Source organism: Diabrotica undecimpunctata, chromosome 10, assembly GCF_040954645.1.
Source record: "Diabrotica undecimpunctata isolate CICGRU chromosome 10, icDiaUnde3, whole genome shotgun sequence".
NCBI lineage: Eukaryota > Metazoa > Arthropoda > Insecta > Coleoptera > Chrysomelidae > Diabrotica > Diabrotica undecimpunctata.
Window position 1 is genome coordinate 38,296,216 of NC_092812.1, and position 24,379 is coordinate 38,320,594.

The window sequence follows — 24,379 nt, forward strand, 5'->3', positions numbered from 1 at the left end:
TTAGGGTGGTAATAAATTAGTGAAAAATGGGTGTAAAAATATTACGTAGGTTAAATTGGATTCCGCTCATTTGTCCCCGTTAGCTTAAGGGTCCTATAATTCATTGGGCTCTAGCTTTTAAGCATTTGAATTCGATTTTACTTTCTTGGGTTTTATGCCGTTTAAACCTATTTAGAACTTTTTTAGTACTGTACACAGTAGTTTATTTCACAGCTTTCTATGGAATTATCAATATAAGTTGAAAAGCTCAGCCCATCAGCCTTCTCGGTTTTCCATTTTGAAACAAATGTGTCTTGTGGATCCGGTAGGGTATTAGTATTGCAAATTTTAATGGGGTGATGGTCGGCGCCATAGGTTACCGACAGCACTTCCCAGGATTCGCAAAGAGTTAAAATTGGATCACAGAGACTTAGGCCAATTGCTGAGGATTCTCCTGATGTTGAGTTAAATCTAGTGGGGGTTCCATCGTTAAGAAAATTTAAATTAAGTGTATTTATTAGGTTATGTATTATTCTTTCCATCCTTCTTGTATTAGAAGATCCCCATATTATACTGTGTCCAATTAAGTCACCTACGATTATACGTGATATTGGAATTTGGTCTATTAAGTGTAGTATGTCTGCATAATTTACCTGTGAGTTGGAATTAATGGACATATTATACAGATAAAATGACATGGAGGAATTAATTTTGAAGACTATAGCTTCTAAATTGGTTACTACGGGAAATAAATTTGCATCGGAAGACTTTTTTATGAACATGACAACACCACCACTAGCATGGTTAAAATGCATCATGTCTATGGAAGCATGTGTATTGTTTACGACTCTATTTCTATTGGAGTTTTTTGTAGACAGTTATGTTTGGACAGTTTTCGGCAATGATAATCTGTAGTATAGCCAAGCGATGGAAAAATCCATCAATATTCCATTATACTATCGAGTTAAATGTAAGAAATAAGATATAAAAAAATATAGAACTAGGAGGATAGCTGATAATAAGTGTCGGTTTGTAATGACTGCGATGCGTCACTTTCTAACTCATAGCCCGCTCTCCAAGATAAGCAAATTTTTTTTGTTTATGATGTTTATTGATATTTCTTTTAAATAGGGACGGATTTGTTTTAAAATGTGTGTGAGACAGAGTAAATCTGAAGTGAAAGCCCGCAGTGTTGTCTAGTATGAGGGTTAATTGATCACAGTTCAGTGCAAATGGTGATTCGTGATTATTGATGAAGGTTTTGGCTGGTTCTATGAGGGATAAAATGGATAAATCCGAATGAGTTTCTCCAAGTTTAGTTGTCTTTGGCGTCTTTATAGTTTTTGTGAATTTTGGTGTTACAAATGGGGTTTCTGGAGATATGACTTCATTTATAGAGCGTTTTGAATATATTTCTTTGTTTTCGGTTACTTCTGTATGTTGGCTAATTCTGACTCAGTAGGTTGTGAAAAGGTACTTTGGTGTGATGGTGGAGATTGCAGGTTGACTAGTCGCACTGGCAAAGGAAAAGGTTTCCGTAGGAAACGATGCTGTTGCAGTTTGTGCAGCCAAATCAGCAATAGGTGTAGTATTAGAAGTTGTAGAACTTAGTGGAGTTTTTTGTATCGCAGATATATTTGTAGGTTCGTTACAGGCTGCTACCACGTGTCCTGGTTTCTTACATTTTAAGCAGACGTTCCAATCTTGTGAAAAGAATATTACGTTAACTTCTCTTTCTAATACTTGTACCCTTTTTTTTTAATATAACTGTACCAGTGCATTGCAAGTTCGAAATTATTTTAATTTATGTTTTCCATAATTATAGTTGGTTTGGACGTGGAAGCGAATTTGATCGTTCACGCAGTTCTTGAATTAGTCATCTAGATTTGTATTATGGTGTAACATAAAATCGTTTGTTTACAATAAACTGTTTTTAGCTTTGGAACAACAAAATCAACCAATGTTTAGAGTAAGACAATTGATGAGCTAATTGATTGAATTTAAGGTCTAAAAAGTGTGTATTTATAATTATGTATAACTTTGTTAATACAATATATCTATATATATATATATATATATATATATATATATATATATATATATATATAAATTTTATTATGAAGTTTTATTTTCTTACTGATGACTGTGATACACACTAGAGATATTTGATTATTTTTGAATAAAATAATTACATTTGCTCTGTATGCACTGTCCCTATTTGTTTGTAAGGAGATTTTATAATAGTCCCTAACGGAACAATACATTTTAAATATCTCATCATAATTAATATCCACGATAAGAAAAATATAGGCGAAGTTTTAAAATTTGAAAGTAAATTGGAATGAAAGGTATCCCCTTTTAAGTGCTAATATCTTGAAAATCTGCCATTATATACGTTTCGAACAGAAATATATAATTTACGTAACAATATCGAAAACTATAAAACGGTTATCAGAACTAGTGTGCCGTCAGTAGCGTAAAATTTAGGAGGGAAAACTTTGCTTGCTCATGCTTGACGCCAATGATATAAAATTAATAAAGCTTATTACTGACAGGTATATCCTATGATGTTTAAGAAAATGCCGAGTAATAAAAATTTGATCAATATTTTTTTGTATTGTTAACCTTCACACCCTGTATTTCGGAAACGAGCAACATTTTATCTAACTCTTTTTTTGTGGTAACTTCTTATTTTGAAGCAGGGACCTTCAGTTCTTCTGTATATTTAGGATGTCACATTCTTAATGGGACACCCTCTATATGTTGATACTTGTTTTGTATTGATTATATTTTTAACTGTGAAACAAAAAGGAATTTCACATTTACAACAGATCAGTAGATACCAACACAAATATACCATGTCTCCTTTATTGCAGATACTAATGACGATCGTTCAAATATTTTAAACGTGGATGTTGAAGAAATCTTTGAAGCTGATGACCAAGTCGAGTTCCATGCAGAAGAAGACCCATCTCATCCCACGATTCAACCAAGATGGCCAACTAGAGTGTTTGCAGCGGAGTGTGTTCGAAAGATTATTGCTGTTTGTGAATCGAATAAGACTGATCACTTTGACCTTCTAAAGGCTAAAGAATTACAACTCAAACAAGGAAGAAATGATTTCCTCTGCTTGCATTTATCTGATCTCATTAGAATGGCATTTATTGCGGCTACTAGTGATTCCGATCCATTGCGTTTACAAGGATTAAAAACAATGCAAGATATTATAGAGAAATTTGCCAAAGTTCCGGAACCAGAATTTCCAGGACATCTGCTTCTCGAACAGTATCAAGCTCAAGTAGGAGCCGCCTTAAGACCTGCATTTTTACCTGATACATCGTCTTTAGTAACAGCTGCTGCTTGTGAAGTTTGTTCGACTTGGATTGGATCAAATGTTGCAAGAGATCTTAACGATTTGAAAAGAGTACATCAGTTACTTGTGTCTTCCCTTACCAAATTTAGGAACAAGAATAATTCCAGTCAGTTATACAACGAAAGCCTAGTCACTCTTGAAAAGTTATCTATATTAAAAGCTTGGGCCGAAGTATATATTGTTGCTATGAAAGGAAGTGATGCTGTTTCTAGTTTTACTGTAACAATAACATTAACAAATGATAATGATAACAATGAATTTACAAACTATGAAAGCCAAGGAGAAAGTTTGTTAACTCTCGTACAACCTGAACTAGTGAGTTTGTCACAATATTGGTTATTAGCACTGAAAGACTATGCTTTGCTTTCATTACCAAGTGAATTTTCTAGTCAATTGCCTCATGATGGTGGTGCTTTTTATACTAACGAAACAATGGACCTGTCAAGAACTTACTATACATCTTTCTGGTCCCCTATCCTTCATGCGGCTGCATTATGGCTAAACTCCGGAACTTTTAAATCAAACCAAGATACGAATGGTAATGTTAAGAGTAATAAAATCAATGAAGACTCAGATATATTTCATTTATTATTTGGAATATGTATGGAAGCACTTTGTAGTCCACGTTCTATAGAACCGTTAGAAAGTGTAAAAACTTGTCTACACGCATTATATACGTTACTCGACACGGAATATACTAGAAAATTACTCGTATCTGATTCATTTTTAGGCATTGAATTATGTAATGTCCTTCATCGACTTATTTTAACTAGAGACAATCACACTTGTCAATTATTATGTTTAGAAGTATTGCAACAAGTTATAAAGGCCGCACAGGAAAACATTGACAAACAAAAGGAGAAAAAATTAAACGAAATGAAAAATATAAAGAATGTAAATATTTTCGAAGAAGGAGATTTAGGAGATCTGATTCCTGGAAAGTCTTTGGTTGTATCCATTTTAGAAGTTTGTCTGTGTCTATTAATCCGACTCTTACCTACAATAAGTCCTTCTGAGAATACCGCCGTTATTAATTCCCTCAAAATAACATCAACTTTTGAAAAGAGTAATCAGTTAATAGCAGCTTCTATTAAATGTTTAGAAAAACTTCATTATTTGTGTTCCCCAAAAGGAGCCTTGTCTATTCTGCCTACAATTTTGCATCTGGTAACAGGAGTTATAAAAGAAATGGCAACAAAGAACGTAGCAGATAGTACAGTTTTAGCAAATAATTCATGTATTCAAGCGGCATTGAAATGCTTAAGAATATTGGCAACAGATAATTATTCTAATCATCCAGAAACTGCTAACAACTGGCAAAAATTACTTCAGAGTGCTCTAGCGAAAATAATTGATCTAGCAAAGACAAGAAGTGATGGTAATAAATTAGATGAAGTCACAATGATGTTAGCGATAGCAGTTTTTGTATTGAACGCTCCCTATAAAGTAGTTACCGTACCAAATATTCAGTATCCTTGCATCAACCATTTTAGGCAGGGTTTCGAAAGTTCAGATTCTATAGTAAGTATACTTGAAATTTTTTTATAAGTTTATATGATTAAATGGATCATTCAGATCATCTTAGCTTGTCCGTACTTTACAATAACCAGATACTTAAATCCTATTGTACCTATATGATTGGTATAGGTTATCAATTTAAAGCTTCGAGCCAAAATTAACACACGCCTAGTTCTGTTTAAATATTTGAATATAGTAAAAAACTTTAAAACTCTGGACAGAATAAGGGAGAGATTTATTAAATTGCAACATTTATGCAGGTCTTCTTTTGCGATTGTGTAATTTATATCTGGGACATCTACATCGTACTTGATATATACGTGCGAGATTTACGAATGTAGATTATTACATGGAAAATTTCATATATTGTTGTGTTGTTTCCTGTTAATATTCCAACTCAGTCTGGACTTGGTTATTGATTCAAGCCATAATGTAGATGTAGTATAGGTCCGTTGAGCTGTGTGCCGCTGATTTATATAGCATGTATTTCCAGTCTAGAGATGGAAGAAGTGTCTCCAAGTGATTAGCACTTTTACCCTCTATTGTATATGATCATAGATTTGTAAAGTTTGTTCTACTACAGAGATATGAAAATCAACGTGTAGAGAGAATTACCTTTTAGATAAGTAATAGTGAGGACGATATATGTTAACGTCGAAGGAATCTACATTACTGACTGTCATAATTCTGATATCCGTTAATCGATAATTTTAAGGCGCCAGTAATTCGCTATTTTTAATTCAAATTAATTTATAAATTATTTTTGTAGTTCAACTATTATCCAAATTAATATAATTATAAAGGTCGGATCGTAACGTATTAGGAGTCGTTGGAAAGGAGAGAAGGTGAAGGGTACAATCATTTAGAAAAATTAAACATAGCGATGAACTATAAAGGCTGTAGGTATGTAGTGCCTAAACGGCTTAACGTACAGGGAACTTCGATGTGTCATGTAATAGGGTTTAACGAACAGAATTGAATGGTATAGACAAATTAAACAACATCATGCGAACCAGTTCGGGTTCACAAATGCTGTTGGTACTAGAGAGGCTTTTTTCTCAGTACTAGTCTTATTCCAGAGATGCAGAGACGTCAACTGCGACGTATACGCATGTTTAGTTGATTACGAGAAAGCGTTTGATCGAGTACAGCACGCCAAGATGATGCAAATACTAAAAGAAGCAGGAATTAACAACCAAGATCTGAAAATAATTAGAAATCTTTACTGGAATCAGACAGCAAATCTCAGAGTTGAAGGTGAACACACTGATTATGTGAAAATCATGCGTGGAGTGAGGCAAGTATTTTGTCTCCTCTAATCTTCAATCTGTACTCTGAAAGAATAGTTATCGAAGCTTTGCACGAAACTGATAAAGGTATTCTACTAAATGGTTACTGGCTAAACATCAGATATGTAGATGACACCATAGTATTTGCGGACAACTTAGAAGACACTACAAGTTCTTATGAACAAAATCACGTATTACAGTCAACAATATGGACTCAATATAAACGTTAAGAAAACAAAGCTTAACAGAAGGTAGAAAGGAAGTAGAAGGAAGAAAAGGATAACAGAAGGTCAACTCTACGTCAACCAATCCCCTGTAGAAAGAGTGACGCACTATAACTACCTCGGCACCATAATAAATGAAGAATGGACCAACAACCAGGAGATTAGAGCACGCATCGGAATCGGATGGGGGCCTTCTTCAAGAGTCACAACCTTTCTCTTAATACAAAAGTAAGAATGCTGCGATGCTACGTCTTCTCTGTTCTTTTTTATGGTGTTGAATCGTGGACCTTGAACGAAGATATCTGCAGAAAACTGGAAGCATTTGAGATGTGGCTATATCGGAGAATAATTAAGATCCCGTGGACTGACCGAGTCACAAATGAGGAGGTCCTCAAAAGAATGAATAAGAACCGAGAGGTACTGACCGTCATCAAATCTCGAAAGTTACAATTCTTCGGACATATTATGTGAAGTGAATCCAGATATGCTCTCCTTCAAGCCATCCTGCAAGGAAAAATATTTGGGAAACGAGGTCCAGAAAGAAGAAGAACATCTTGGTTAACGAACCTCAGAATCTGGATCAGTACAACATATGTGCAGCTTTTCCGCGCTGCTGCAGATAAGATAAAGATTGCCATGATAATTGCCAACATTCGTAATGGATAGGCACATCAAGAAGAGAAGAAGAATGCTCTAGAGGTATTACATATATGTATCTTTATGCCTATTGGTCCGATCGTAACATATGATGGGGTCGTTGGAAATGAGAGGAGAGTGGTACAATCATGTAGAAAAATTAAACATGGCGATGGACCATAAAGACCGTAGGTATGTAGTGGCTAAACAACTTACCGTACAGGGATATGCGAGGTGTCATCTGATAGGGTTTACCGAATAGAATTAATAATTAATTAATTATAGAAAAATCAACCATAACATCATCTCATAAAGGCATCTAGTATATAACAAATATATTTAGATTAAGAAAAAGGGCGACTACCAAAAGGGCACTGCAAAGCATCGTCGTTATTAATTAACGTATAGCGTCATACGAGATATCATAGAGCACTAAGGATAAAAATAGATTTAAGACAAATTTTGATTTATTGACTTAAAGAGGGCGTCTTCTGGGTACAAAATAAATAATTGATCGAATTCTAACATGCGACATTGCATATGAAAGGGGAGGATATAACGAATTAAAGGTGTTAAACGATATAGCGATTAACGAAATATTGATGATGTTAAACTAGATCATAACACAGTCAAAGCTGTCGCTGAGTTTTTATAAAAATCCTATTCAAATTAAATCATTTCTTGGTTTAGCCGGCTACTATCGCCGATTTATTCAAAACATTTCCATCCTAGCACATCTTTTCACTAAATTATTGAAAAAAAGATGCCGAATTTAATTGGACCAGTCTCTAACAAGACACTTTTGAAATCCTGCGAGATCTCTGTTCCAAGCCAATTCTTCAGTATCCAGATTTCTCACTAAACCTTTTATCTTACAACAGATGCGATCAAGTACGAAATAGGTTTAGTTAAAAGATAATCTACCTAACGATTTTTCTATGGCCTGTACAAGTACTAAACTATTATACGACCGAAACAGAACTTCTAGCCATAGTTTGTCTATATTCTAACAAATTTGTCATATTTACAGAACACAAGCCTTTAACATGGTTGTTTAATGTAAAAGATCAATCTTTCAGACACTTTTGATGGAGATTGATCTTAGACGAATGGAAATAAAATACAAGAAAGGCAAATTAATAATAATGCTGATATCTTAAGTCGACTACCGGTAGATTTTACCCAAGATACTTATCTTACCATGATTCTAAAAAATCCTTCCTATTCCGATTTTATTAGCAAATCCAAAAAATCATTACGAAAAAATACAAGAAACAGCCAATAACTTCTACCAAGTTCATAATAACATTGCCCTATTTCTTCCCGCCGACAATGAAATTATCGAAGATGAAATTATCAAAGATTATTAAGAGAAATTGAAAACCACATCAGACGCAAATTATCAAATTCGATTTAAATGAAATTACTGTTGCAAAAAATAATTCAAAAAGTGACTGAGCTATTCAATTTACTAGTCAAACTCAGTCTTATAGCTAATAATATACATATAACCATTCATCAAAACTTTATAATACCTCCAGATACTGAAAAAAATCCTGAAATCCTACAAGGAAAGCATTCTAATTCCATTTCTGGTCATTCAGGATTTCATCGTACAAATAAGAGAATTAAAGTAAATTCAAATGGTCTAAAATGAAGAAAAACAAAAGATCTAATGCTACCTTTTAAATGCTCTAAATTATCAAATTCGATTTAAACGAAATTACTGTTGCAAAAAATAATTCAAAAAGTGACTGAGCTATTCAATTTACTAGTCAAACTCAGTCTTATAGCTAATAATATACATATAACCATTCATCAAAACTTTATAATACCTCCAGATACTGAAAAAAATCCTGAAATCCTACAAGAAAAGCATTCTAATTCCATTTCTGGTCATTCAGGATTTCATCGTACAAATAAGAGAATTAAAGTAAATTCAAATGGTCTAAAATGAAGAAAAACAAAAGATCTAATGCTACCTTTTAAATGCTCTAAATTATCAAATTCGATCTAAACGAAATTACTGTTGCAAAAAATAATTCAAAAAGTGACTGAGCTATTCAATTTACTAGTCAAACTCAGTCTTATAGCTAATAATATACATATAACCATTCATCAAAACTTTATAATACCTCCAGATACTGAAAAAAATCCTGAAATCCTACAAGAAAAGCATTCTAATTCCATTTCTGGTCATTCAGGATTTCATCGTACAAATAAGAGAATTAAAGTAAATTCAAATGGTCTAAAATGAAGAAAAACAAAAGATCTAATGCTACCTTAGTAGACTATCTAAAGCACTATATCAAAGACGATCACACATATTGGGATGATTGGATTAATTTCGCAATGTTTTCTTATAATACGACAATACATTCGTCAACCAAATAGGGATGTTCACTAATTTTTAAATATTGTTAAATTCAATAGGTTATAACATATATAAAAACTTAAGAGTTTTCTCACATTTTTGAAAAGATTGGACATAAAGTCGGATACTTGATCTGACTGTATCGTCGCCATAACGAATGTTATTTATATGTTCACCATTTATCTTGATCCCTTTTGTACAGTTTTCAAGTGCGTGTGTAAAAAACTCTAATTATGGAGAAAGTACACAGCCTTGTCCCACTCCTCTACTTATCTGTTGCGTATCCATGCTATTTCTATCTAATGTTACCACAACCTGTTGGTTACAATAGAGATTTCTCACTATGTTAATATCATTTTTGTCGAGTCCGTTTCGCTATAGATATTCCATGAGAATGTTATGTTTAACTTTGTCGAAAGCTTTCTCATAATCTATAAATGCGACGAAAATATCTTTTTGTTGGTCTAGACATTTTTTAGCAAAAGTTGTCAAACTATACAGAGCTTCTACTGTTCCGAAGCCATTACGAAAGCCAAACTGTCTATTACTCATATCCGATTCACACTTTCTGAATATTCTTGCATGTATAACCTTTAAAAATGTTTTCAATAATTGTGACATTAAGCTGATTAATCTATAGTCATTACAGTGTTTGAAGTTCTTGTTTTTTGGTAGTGGAACACAGGTCGATAACAGCCATTCTGTAGTTGTCTCACCAGCTTTGTATATGTTGTTAAAGATGATAGTTATTGCGCTTAAATTGTCTTAACATCTATAAGTTTAATCAACTCGATGTGAACCTTATCTGATCCAGGGACTCTGACAGATTTAAAGTTATTTATAGCATGTTACACTTCTGATTTTAATATTATTGGAGCTTCCTCGCCATCAATTTGAGTTGTTTCTTTTTTTGTGTTCATGAAAAGATTTTTAATATATTTAGTCCATACTCGTTTTATTTCAATTGGGTTATTAATAAGTTTATTGTTTTTGTCAATCAATCGGTTAGGTGTATTTGTTCGTGATTTTCCTAATAATTCTCTTACTTTTTTATGTAAATTATAATGATCACGTTATTTTCTGCAATTCCTACATATCAATGCATGTTTCAATCATCCACTTTTCCTTAGCCTTTTATTTTGTTCTTTAATTATTTATGTTTTTCCCTGTATTTATCGGCGTTTTTGTTTCTGTATTTTCTTCTTTATTCCATGATTTCTAGTATTTCTTGAGTCATCCAAAGTTTTTAACTTTTCTCTTTCTTTTGTTGAGTTTCGTTATGTGTCTTTATAACAGAATCGTTGATTTTGCTCCACATAATGTTCATATTTTCAGTGTTTTTCATTTCTAATGTTAATCTTTTCATTTCTTGATTTATACATTTTGAAACTTTAGCACGTATTTCGTAATTCGAATATGATTAAAATTAGTCATTGGAAAATCCCCTGATGCAGATGATATTCACGTTGAAGTGTTAAAGATGGCTATGGAAGATTGAATTTTGTATTAGTCTACTTATTTAATAATATTTATAAATATGAATGCCAAATCGTTAATAAATACAATGTGATAAGTTTTTTTAAAATATCAAGTACGTTTGATCATTGGTAAGTTTGATGAGTTAAGTTTTGAATCTGAATGTTATTTTACCACAAATATAAGGAGAAAACAGGAACCACACAATGTGGTCTCCGAAATGTTTTTTTTTACTCAAAATGCTTTATTTAGTTTATAACTTTTAATTTAGCATTATCAAGACAAGAAGTGGTTCTTTAGCATAGACAAGAAGTGATTATTAATGGAGTCGCTCCTAACAATTTGCGAGATATGCAATAAAATATTTGTCTGTAAAATAAAACCAAAAATGTGAAAAAGAAAAAAAGAAAGACATGGTTAAATAAGTTTATGGGGAATTTTAATAATCAAAATTATTTTCCAAACAGTTAAACACCTTTAATCAAATACATACATTAATTGTTAACTATATGTATATAATTTTTTGTCACGTTTCAAGTTTAATTTTTTAATATCACTTTTCAATTCGAGGACATAAAATCTTAAATTTATGAAGTTAATATTTTATTTTAGGTAAAATTAAAATGCGTAAGAACTTTAAAATCGATTTTTGCACATCATAATCCGTTGATATCTGTTCCTTACATTCATTCCTTGGCCCCACATTTAGTGGAGTTTTTATATTCAGAAGCTGCCAAAAGACCTTATTCTGATGGTGAACTCTTAGTCATCGTTGAAACCATCACCACGATAGAATCTCTCATCGAACTAGCAGAACCTGAAAAACGTAAGTATATTTTTTATACAAAACATATATTTTGCCGTATATTTTTATACAAAAACTTTGGTAATTAGTAGTAAATAAAGCCTTTTTTAGTTTTATTTATTCCAAATATAAATAGTAGGTAATAAAATACATTATGGAGCAATAGAGAATTAGTAAATGTCAAGTTTGGGTGAGCTGGGGATAATAACAACTAAATTAAAGAGTGCAACAACTGAATTGACCCACGATTAGTTTACCGTGACATATAGTTGCTATAAAATATTTATCAAATTAAAATAATATACAATTTTCGTAGAATTATTTATTATTTACTGTACGTGTTTACAGAACTTAGTTTCGCTGGCTACTAACTACAACAATACATCAAATCTACAAAAATGCTTAATAGAAGTCCCTAGGAGAGGGAAGGTCGATTCTAAAAACCATAAAATTTTATCTTGAGGAAGAACGTAAACTACACAAAATCGTTCATATTGTCCTTCTCAGAAACACGTAAATACGTATCGAACAATAACCGCTGGCTTCGACTAACTGGAACTGTTAAAATACCTACTTTCTAAAGATACGGATTATAATAGACAAATTTTCCCCAGAAATATATAAGAATGAATGTATTTTAATCTTTTAAGAAATTTCTGGAAACTAATTTACACAAACTTAGAGAATTACCGATATGAATCTAAAATAATAAAATAAAATCGAAAAACAAAATGAACTAAACTATAAGGAGACGGAACATGCCGCCCGCCTTAAACTACTGATCAAACTGAAGTTGTCTTTGAAATCGATTATCTAGCTGATCGGAAGTGGGCACAACTTCTTCACGCAACGTTTGTACTCTCCAGTTTTGGTTTTCAGAGTTACCACTCTCACAATGCCGTCCTCTCCAGGGTGCACCGATGTGATGCTTCCACCTGCCCATTGCAACGGTGGCAAGTTGTCTTCAAGAATTAACACCAAAGCATCGACCATTATCAGTAGCATTTACATTATTGCTGCTGATCAATTGATGAAGATATTCCTTGTACCATCGTTTCCACAAGTGCTACTTTTGTTAATTGTTGGGCATGCTGCCACGGTGATAATTTATTGGATGACATATACAAAAGGTCAGTCTCAGGATTGTTTGTCATCGGATCACCAAATAAAAAATGTCCAGGGGTAAGAGGAATAACGAACTCCTTGTTTTTTAAAGAATTAATTTCTTTTGAAAATTCGAAAATTGCGTTATCTTAATTATTAAAGGTTGCTAATCGACCAACTCTTGAGCTTTTAATTCGTTTAAATTGCGCCTATCTTTTTCCTTCAACCTTGCGTTAAAAATAAATCGACTAACATAGGCAATTACGCGAATTAATTTATGCATCGAGCTGTATTTTTTTAAAATATTATTATTCAAAAATTGCATACAATTTATTGTTTGAGGCCTTACTAATTTTAATTCGGGAATTTCGATCGAATCCAGAATTCCTTTCGGCCATGAAGATTGGGTTAGCGATAACCAAGACGGACCGATTTGCCAAATGTTATTTTCTAACGATTCTAAGGGAAGTTGACCGCGCGATAAAGAATCTGCCGGGTTGTCCAATGAGGAAACGTGCTGCCAATGACGCCGACCAATTAATCTCCAGTGAAGAGTGATGGTCTAGTCAGATCAACAATAAGTACCGCTGACCTCCAGTAAAAGAGAATGCTGAAGCGCTGCATAGAGCCGAGCTAGAAGTAAAGCGCCGCATAACTCTAATGGCGATAATGATATTGAGCTGAAGGGTGTTACGCGAGATTTTGCACAAATTTGTTTGCATGGAGATTGGCGTAGGGATTGGTGCATGGGTTGGCGCCAACATTTCGGACAGTAGGAGTTAGATTGACGGGTGGAGTGGACGGTATTTCTTTATGATGAGGGCTTGTTTTAAACTAGAGAGCTCAGCGGTTCTACTTGCATCATCGCAAAGGCGTATTGATCTGGAGAGAAGCGTATTAATGACTGAATTAATTTGTGAAGGAGGATGATGAGAGTTGACATGCAAGTATCCATTGGTATGGGTGGATTCGATAAACAGAGTGATGAAAACCTTGGGATGGGTTTTCCTTTATGATAACGTCGAGAAACGCTAGTTTTGAATCAGTTTCTACCTCCATTTCATCGTGAACTGGATACTAATATGTATACAATTCAGATGGGTTTGAAAAGACACCAAAGCATCCCTGTCATGGGGCCAAATGACGAATGTATCGGCAACATATCGTAGTCAACATGTGGGTTTGAGCATTGATGTGGATAGTGCTCGGGTCCCGAGGTCTTTTATAGATATTGGCAATGCCCCAATTGGCCCATTTTGGCACCATTTATTTGTTTGTAGAACTGGTTTTGGAAGATGTAATACGTGTTAGATATACAATGTTTAATTAGAGATAAGTGGTCTTGCTGGATACTGTATTGAGTTTTCAGAATGTTTAGAGTTTCGTCTATAGAAATGTTTGTAAAGAGTGAAACGATATCGAAACTTACTAGAATGTCTGACGGTGAGATAGGGTATTGATAAGATTTCGATGAAATAAAAAGAATTTTTGACGGAGGATGAAGCATTTTCGGCGGGAGGTTGTAGAGTTTTGGCCAAGTACTTGACCAATTGTTGTGTACTTGTGTAGGTCAGTTGTATGCACTGACAATGGGACGTAGAAGATTGGGTTTGAGAATTTTGGGTAGGCCATACATTGGAGGTGTTCTAGAAGACTTTAATAGTTTATTACCTTAAAACCTGAACATTAAGAGTAAATATCTTAATAGTTTGATGTTCTTACCTTATCAATTCAATATCAAAATAATACCAGTCGCACAGAATGAATGTTCATAACCAAAAGTCTTTATTTTTTCTTTATTTACTATTCAAACAATTAAAAAAACCAATATTTCCAACTTCTTATGGGACAAATATACACAAATTAAAAATATTTGGAAAGGTTTTTAAGTTTCGCTGATTATGACGTCAGATCTTAGGTAGTCTATTAGTTCCATTCTTAAAACAACTTGTTTATTTCAATAATTGTTTGGTTATATTTTGAATAACTGTTTTGATAATATAAAGTTTAAAAATCTTGTGTAAAAAAAGTCTTGTGTATACTTTGATGTTAATTCGCATTTTATTTTACCACCCGAATCACGTTAAGTTTTTGTGCTAATATTTGGGTAAGATTGTAATAGTTTTACCATTTTTTACTAAGCTCCAATTGTCATAATTCGTTCTTTTTTTTTTTGTAATTTAAACTCGGATGAAGTCTATAAACATAAACGAAAGCTTAGATTTTTAATAAAAAGTCACTTACTATGAAGTACAATATAGTGCGCAAACCTCTGGTTTTCTTTTGTTGTGACTAAACTATGAAGTGTATAAAAAAATGTTTATAACAAAATTGATGTATATCATTACAGAACAACGTAATGAACTAAAGTTTTGTTTTTCTACCATTTAGAAAAACAAATCTATACACACCCTATATATAAAAGCATTTTTGAATACATTTTTTAAAAATATGAAATGTTTTTATGATGTTTTATAGGTCTTAAGTTGATCATTTTAGAAATGCTTCGAAACACTTTTATCGAGAAAAATGGAAATATTTAAAGGACTGTGGATTAGGTTTTCAAGCAAATAAAAATGTAAATGGCATGTCAAAATTTTTCAAGTGTAGTGATATTTTTAAATAATTTAATATCTTTGACATCTAGCCATACAATATACAGTGTGATCAATATTTTCAAATACAAAATTTTCTCATTTTTGTAATGGAACACTAATATTGTAATTTGTAGAACATATTACGGCATTTCTTTTGGTATGAGGTTATACATATCTAACATGTTTCTTTTTGTATATATTTAGACAAGAACTATATATTTATTTTATGTTTCTGCTGATTTTTTATTAAACAATTAGTTTTCTTGTAAAAATAAAAATTATAATTTGATTTTAGAAACATACACTAAAATAAAAGCATATGCTAGTAAAAGTTAGTTGAATTTAATAACTTATCATGTTGCAAAATAATATTTACCTGACTAATAAATGTAATCAGTATCAATTTATTCATTATTAAATTAAATAAACAACCTATTTAATATCTACCCTAGTAATTTTTAGCAAATAAATGAATTTGTGATCTCTTTTCTTAACTAAATTTATCGTTAGTTAAATTGTATTTACGAGTAAGATCAGTTAAATAACTTTTTAATGTCAATACCTACATTTTGAGAATGTATAAAGTATCCACAAGGAAAATAATTCCTGCAGCTGGCTGTATACCACGTATAACAAAAAGAGGTTAGTCTTTGTATGTGGGTATATTTTATTTTATAAAAACCCTTAAAAGGGCAACATTAAAAGCACGAACGTTTTCGGAACAACTGTTCCATCATCAGGTTAAAATACCTAAAATAAGTATAAACCATTTAATTACAGCAAACGTGGTTTAAAATTTTGACTAAGGTTAAAAAAAGCAAAATGGTTATACTTACAGGTTACCATGCCTGAGCCACCAAAATATTTGGGTAAAAACCCTTTAAAATGTAATGTGTTACCAAAGATTGTACATGATGTTAATAATATTATATGATGTTTAATATTTTAATTTAATTTTACTTCAGGTAACATACACCCATGCTTAAGTGAGTTCCAGTGTCCGGAGAGTAAACCTCTTCAAACGGACTTCAGCTGGTAACTGATTGATAAGAAGATACCCATGAACGGTGTCAAAAACAAAATGTCAATGTACCATGAAACAATATTAGTTAAATATAGTATTACTACAGCCAAAAGATTAAAAAACTTTGATGATGTTAAATCATCATGATGTAAATTACTGGTGTTGTTGAAGGTCATGTTTAAGAGAATGACGTATGCATTAGGCCGCTTATGTTACTCTTTATCGTATGGAGTGTGGTCTAAAAAGTGTAATTTGTGACGAATTAGCTTAAATATATGGAAATGTCCTTTTATGTTGCTTACATCTAGGACAAGGAAAAAAATAAATAGTATATATTTGTAGCTAATGTAAGACTTCGTATTTAAATGAAGTAGTTTAATACTGCTCGTATCGTAAAAATTTTAATATAAGTGAGTCCAATAGATTGAGAAATGGGATTAAAAATCTTCCGGCTGAAGGAATTAAAGTTATAATATATGTGATTAAATTTAAAAATTGAAAAGGCTGAGATCCTCAGAGACTTGGCAGGAATAAAAGTAGATGAAATGACTAAAGAATAAAGGAGAGTGGGATAAAGGAAAATAAATGAGTTAATCAACAAAATTAGAGATGAAAGAGGTCCTTCATGCTTGAAGCATCTAGCACCCTGAACAAAATATATTTTGATTATATTAAATTCGGTACATAAAAGCCTGAAATTTTATTTGTGAGTATGATGTACTAAGTTGTTGACTAAGAGAGGGGGGAGCAATGGTTGATTAAGGGTTTTGGCAAAGTGGGAGAAAGTGAATTCTGATGAATTGCTGGATTGTGTTTAAATGGTTACTGAGTTTAGAACTAATGAGTGGATGGTAGATATATGAAATGACAGAGAAATAGCAAAAGAAAAAAGAATGGGCATGAATATGATGTAAACGTGGAGATTGTAAAATAATGAAATAGTGAGGTATAATAGATATGATGTTAACAAAAGGGGGCTGAAAAAATTCTTTTGGAGGGAGTGTTGTGACAGTAGTGTAGAGAGAATGGTTGTTTTAAAAGCAAAAATTGTTAAGAAGGATTAAGGTGTTGACGTTTATAGAGGAAGGTCAGATAAAGAAGATGGGGTAAATTTGAGAAGTGTGGGTTATGAGAAGAGTTGTCGGTGTAAGGGTTGAAAGTCACGGTTGAAAGATACATGGCGATTAACGCAGTTGGGGCTTCTTTGCTTTTCTTTGACTATTTCCAAGTCTTCATATAGATCTAATTTTAGAAAATTTTTTTGGGGTATATTATGTAACAAAGAGACGTCTTCTGGTATGTTGAGGGTATGTTTATGTTGTGCAAGATGTTGTGAGAAGGTGGAAGTGTTCTCTTTTTTAGTGTGTTCTAAGGAACGGGAAGTTAGTGATCTACAGGTTCTACCTATATATGTAGCATCACAATCAGAGCACTGTAATTTGTAAACACCACTACGATCCATGTAGTTGATACAATCTTTTGAATTGGTTAAACATTGTCCTAGATTGTTCAGGACTTTAAAAGAAATGTGGGTATTCTCAACAGATCTTTTTAGGATATATCTGATATCTCCAGAAAGACGTTCTTGAAGGTAAGGTAAAGAAGCATAATGAGGTTTAATGGTCAAGTCTCTGGGGAACGCAGCCTCTCTCAATAGTTTGAGTTGTCTTTTATTAATAAGTTTGTTAATGAGGTTGGGGTCATACCCATTGTAGGATGCTATTTGCTTTAGAATATTGAGTTCTGTTTGGTAGTTGGATTGTGATAGTGGGATTGTTTCTAGGCGGTGAATATAACTATGGAAGGCTGCATATTTATGTGACATTGGGTGGTTGGAAAAAAAAGTATGCTTTATAACAAAGAAACGCTAAATGTATTTATCAAAATATTGATTAAAATAGTCTCTACTTGTGTTACAGTATAATATTGTTAATAATATATTGTTATTTGTAACAAATTTGTATATTTTAAATATGAATTTTTCAGCTGAAGAATTGATGGACATGACATTTGTATTGTGAGAATACCTTAGAAACGGTTTACTAGCTTCAAAAGTGTATAATCAGAGATATCCGCGCAAAAAACATCCTTCAAAAAAAGCTTTCTCAATATATCAGTGAATACCATATGGACGTTGTTCATATTAATACTTCTATTTCTGTATATACTTATCAATCAACTATTGCTTAATATATGTTCATAATCTGCCTAATTTTAAGGCCCTATAATTGGTACATAGTTACATATTATTTTTGTTTATTTGTATACACACACTAATATAATATAACAGGCTGCCTATACGTTCATCTGACGTTTATCTCAATCCTTAATCATATCAAACAAACGTGCAAAATAAGTTTCTACAAAGAAGATCTTTCAAGTTGCAGTGTGGAAAAGTATTCGAGGTCAAACTAGCCCTTTGAAATCTACAATATTACTTTTACTTTTTCTAATCATGCTGTCGATACAGTATGGCCTTTTTATTTTATGTACAGCTTAATCGATCTAAACACAAAACACAATAAAGACAAAGTGATAGGCTCCTTAAAAGATAGATGTATACCTTAAATGATGATTTCTAAATATTATATAAATATTAAACGATAGATGTATACCTTAAGTGATGATTTATAAATACGCTAAACCATTAGAAATTTAAAAATTAGTACTAAAGGTAAATTATAATAGCGAAAATTATACTTTCATAGTATTTAGTGCCTTCACTAGAACAACATGTTATGTATTCAATACCTCTGTAGAGGTAGACATAATTAGTAGAATTGAATAATATCGCAAGTTAATTATACATTAATACAATTTTTACCATTCATATTTTATTTTTGTCTTTTACTAGGTCTACAAATGTTGACGTTGTTGGTACCGGCCTTAGTAAGCTACTTATCTCCTGGTTCTTCAAAAAAGAATAAATATACTTCGTCACTGCATGATGTTAGTTTGCAATGGTTAATGAAAATAGGACCAAAATATCCACAGGTAAAATTGGAATGTTATCCAAAGAACGTACTGTATTTCCATTGCAATATTAAAAAAAGAGTATTGCTATTTTAAATATCTTGGCGAAACGATCGCATAAATTATAAAATCAATACATTTGTGATTAGTTTTGACTTATAATTTCTTTTTATTCAACGTGTTCAGCTTCTATGACCACGTAAGGTCTTTCAAAATTCAATGGCAATTGTGTAAAAAAGACTATCTTTAATAATTTGGAAAGCTTTTATGGTCGAAACGGTTGAATAGATCAATTTACTTTTTCAGTTTACAAGATAGTGAGAGAAAAAATTTTTTTATTTACCTACATCGACATTTTTCTTAAATGAGAATATATGAAGTGTGATATATCATTTGAAAGCATATGTCAGAATACCATTATGTGTAGGACATAATATGAAACTATTTGAAGATTTTTTTTCTATTTCTAAGTAAAAAAATAAAATAGTTTGTTTAATTTGTATTTTGAGAACTATTTCAGATGAATTGTATTTTATTCCCATTAAAGAGAGTAGATGATAGTAGGCCATAATAAAATAATTTCAGAACCATATAGGTATGCGTTTTTACTTTTTTAGGTCTCCACATTAAAAAAAATCTCTGTTAATTTGTCAACAAATTAATTCTCTAATTTTTGGAATATTTTTTAAGTGTTTTTAAAACTTGAGTAAAATAAAAAGCTGTTATATCTTCAACAGTTTCTGATAAACATGAAAATCACAAAAAAGTCCGTTCTTTGGATCAGCAATTTCTTTTTTTTTTTGTTTAGTATAACGTACATGGTTTAATAACTTTTAGGAATTCAAGCGAATGATGTTACATTCTAAGGATCTTCGATTAAAACTGGAAAATGCCATACGGAATCAGCAGACACAGAAGTGCAGAATTAAAAATGACATTAATATTAATCAACAAGTAACTAGTACTACTCCAACCATAAAATTAAAAACAGATTTTAGTAATTTTTCGTAAGCAATTTTGTGATTAGGAAATCTTAAATTTTAGCTGTATGTATACCACTAACTAATTGTTGTAACAATTATTTTATCTTAGTTAATTTTTTTCTCTTAATTTATCTATATATATATATATATATATATATATATATATATATATATATATATATATATATATATATATATATATATATACATTGTGTCCAATTAAGTCGGCATCATATGGGAAACTTTTTTTATTATTAATTTTACGAAAAACACTTATTCTTTATAAAAAGTTGTGCATGGTCTAAAATCTAAGATACATCCATCAAATATCAAATTTTATTAATGTTATACAAGGTATGTCGCAAAAAATGAATGTCGCTCAAGAATGAAGTACCTTTATATTTCACAATATCCAAAATTGTTATGATCAAAAGTTGTTTGAAATTAAAAATTATGTTTTAATATGCAATTATATCCCTTTAATTAAAAATAAATTTTTTTTCTCATATTACCGTTATCCATGATTGTTATTTATTACAAATATGATAACTCTTCCGTTCCAATAAAAAATGATAAGAAAATTTTCATAAAACAAAACACATTAAAAATCTAGTTCTATCTAGTCTGAGTTATCATATTTGTAACAAATAAAAATGATTTTGGGTGTCGGTAATTTGAGAAAAAATTGCCATTTTTTTTTTCAATTAGAAGGATAGAATTGCATATTAAAATAATAGTTTTTAATTCCAAACAACTTGTCATAATAAAAATTTTCTATTGATATTGTGAAATATAAAACTCTTGAATTCATATTTATTGACATATCTCGTATAAGATTGATAAAATTTGATATCTCACCTTAGGTTGCATCTTAGGTTTTAGACCATGCCTATCTTTTTAATACAGACTTAATTGGACATGATATATATATATATATATATATATATATATATATATATATATATATATATATATATATATATATATATATATATATATATATATATGTTTTAAATATTGGGGAAATCTGCAATAAAAATCTCAATATATCAATGTTCTACGGCCCACCGTTTTTGTGAATGAGTATAATAAAAGAAAGAAAATTTATCCTTATCCCGTTGTTAATACAACTAACATTTTACACATATACGTTACAATTCAACGTATTGGTAATACAACTAACAATTTACATAGGACGTATTATGGCTAACGGATATTTTCTTTCGTTCAGCCCTGAAGAAGTGAATAAACATTTACGAAAACGTACAATTGTTACACATTGAGATTTATTTTGCAGATTTTCTCAATATTTAAAATTATATATATATATATATATACATATATATATATATATATATATATATATATATATATATATATATATATATATATATATATATATTCGGAAATAATTTAAAGTAGGCATGTCGTTCTGGTAGTTCCGTATGCTGGTAAACCGGATTAAAGAAGGAAGTAGTTCAAGAGGGGTGGTTAACATTGTTGCCAAACTTATTGCTTTTATTTGACGTGCCGTCCTTTTTAGCATTGGAAAACTGTAAGATAATTAAATTTGGACGAATTGATTTAAATGGCAGCTTGCTGTTTTTATTGGGAATAAGCGACAATTTTACTTAAAAATAAGTTTATTTGTTTTAATTCCCCCTTTACAAATACAAAATATTATAATATTAAATTATATAATAATATATATTATATACTATATATAATATATAATATATAATATATAATATATAATATATAATATATAATATATAATATATAATATATAATATATAATATATAATATAATATATAATATATTATATTATATTATTCGTATAATAAATATAATTTATTAATGTTTTGTATTTTGAGAACGATTTCCGAAGTTTAAATCGAAACGTCAAAATATACTTATTTTAAAGTCAAATTGTGGCTTATTCCCAGTAAAAATAATAAATTGTATTATTGTGGTCTTTTCTATTACTAAAAGGGAATATTAATTCAATATTAACTGACCATCGATGGAAGGATGTACTCAATTAAGATTAAAATAGGCGAAAAATTACGTATTTAATAAAAAATACAATATTTGGTATTTTCCAAATAGTATCTTTGAAACCATATTTTTGTTTAGGTTTTTTGAAAGTAGTACTTGTGATAATAAAATTAGTTCTATAAAAGTGAAATAAAATAAAAAATAATTCCAACACTACTGCTTAAATTAAAAATAGTTCCAAACAATTAGAAATTCTAAACCAAGTAAAATTCTTAGCGAATTAAATGTTCAAACAAACCACCATCTTGTGCCAAATAGGAACCAAATCTATTGTACAACGCCTTTCTCATGGCGTGGAGTTCATTTGCCGAGATGTTTTGGCTAAGTTCGATTATCTTTTATATCAGTTGCTCCATGTTGGTGGCTCGCTCAAATTCATGCCTGTACAAATTGGTATTTAGCATTCCCCAAAAATAAAAATCTAGAGGAGCTGGTGACCGATGGGTCATTTTATTTTTTACTTTGTATACTAATCACACTTTCTTAAAAAATTAAATCTAAATCGTTTCTAACGGTCTATGCATTATGTGAAGGACAGCCGTCTTTTTGAAATCAAATTTCGTTTACTTGAAGATGTTGAAGTGCAGGAATAATTTGATTTCGCAGTAATAGTTTTCGCAATTTCGATAGTTTACTGCGTTTAGATTTCCTTTGATAAAACAAGGACCAATAATATATGATCTTCGAAAATTCCAATCCAAACATTCAATTTTTGTGGATACTGCGTACACACAGACACATTCATATGCTTATTTTTCTGAGACCACTATCGTACAATCAATGAAATATGCATCTTGTGAATTGTGAAGGACTAGCCTGTAAACAAAATATTCGTCGAACTTGTATAACATTGGTAGTTATGTCTTTTCAAAATATTTCTCACTGTTTTTTCTTTCAAGTCAACCTCATTGGAAATTTGTTTGCTTGAACAAGGCGTCGCTTCAGCCAAAGCACAGACCTTGGTTTCTCTAATTTCTCGTTCTTGACTAATTTTCTTTTCCCTAAGTTGATCTGAAGGGCAGCAGTTGTTACATCTGCCATTGGTACAACCAAACTTTTCAACAGCTGTAATACATAAATTAATAGTTTCTTCTAAAGAATGGCCCCCAAAGTACAAACTTTTATTATTTGTAATCTTTCTTTAGTTGTGTAAACAGTCGGCATATTGAATATTTAATTGTCACAAATAGCTACTTCTGAAATAAATGAGAGATTTTACTTGGAAGAGTGTAATTCGATCGAAAGCAATCGGTTTATCGTTAGGTTATAATGGGGAAATACGATTGTGATAATAAGTGAAAACATACTGTGAGTATCTTTGTTAGATATTTCGCTAATATTGTAATACCCACCATAAATTATTTCCGAAACTGATTTATATATATATATATATATATATATATATATATATATATATATATATATATATATATATATATATATTTATGTAGTATTTTACTTTTTCATAATTTTTTTTCTTTATTTTTGCTACTAATTGACAACATTAATCATGTAAATATATATATATTGAATATTTAAGTATAAAATCCCTTATAATTCTGTATTTTACATTTATTTAAATTTGTATTAATTATATAATATATTAAACTATATGAGTATTTTACTAATAAGCATCATCCACATCATCTTTTTTAAATTACCTCTTGGGAGAAATCATAAATTTTAAAATAAACTCTTTAGTTTACAAAGTTTCGCAGTTAATAATAAGTTAACAGATTTTTAAAAAAATCATAATTTGATCTTAATAATTTGATCATGATAAGTTAATCTTATGTCGACTAATTAAGTAACTTAATTGGCAACAAGACAATCTTAAGATGGTTATAAAAAATGTTTAAATCACTCTATCATTTCAACAAAAACTTCGTGATACTATCCTGGCATAACAATGATTTGGTTTAAATATCAATTTTTCTTTTTTTTTAATACCTTTATCAAATACTA

General features: G+C 30.8%; 1 protein-coding gene across 2 annotated transcripts in view; it reads left to right on the plus strand.

The window, feature by feature from the left end:
- Positions 1-24,025, plus strand: part of LOC140452525 (HEAT repeat-containing protein 5B) — a 62,439-nt gene extending 38,414 nt beyond the window's left edge. For both annotated transcript variants that reach the window (XM_072546847.1, XM_072546848.1), the window contains 4 exons: positions 2,856-4,873; positions 11,482-11,695; positions 19,254-19,393; positions 20,210-24,025. In XM_072546847.1, the coding sequence (XP_072402948.1) occupies positions 2,856-4,873; positions 11,482-11,695; positions 19,254-19,393; positions 20,210-20,383 (2,546 nt within the window). In that variant the 3' untranslated portion in view covers positions 20,384-24,025. The remainder of the gene's footprint in view (positions 1-2,855; positions 4,874-11,481; positions 11,696-19,253; positions 19,394-20,209) is intronic.
- The last annotated feature ends 354 nt before the right edge of the window (positions 24,026-24,379 follow it).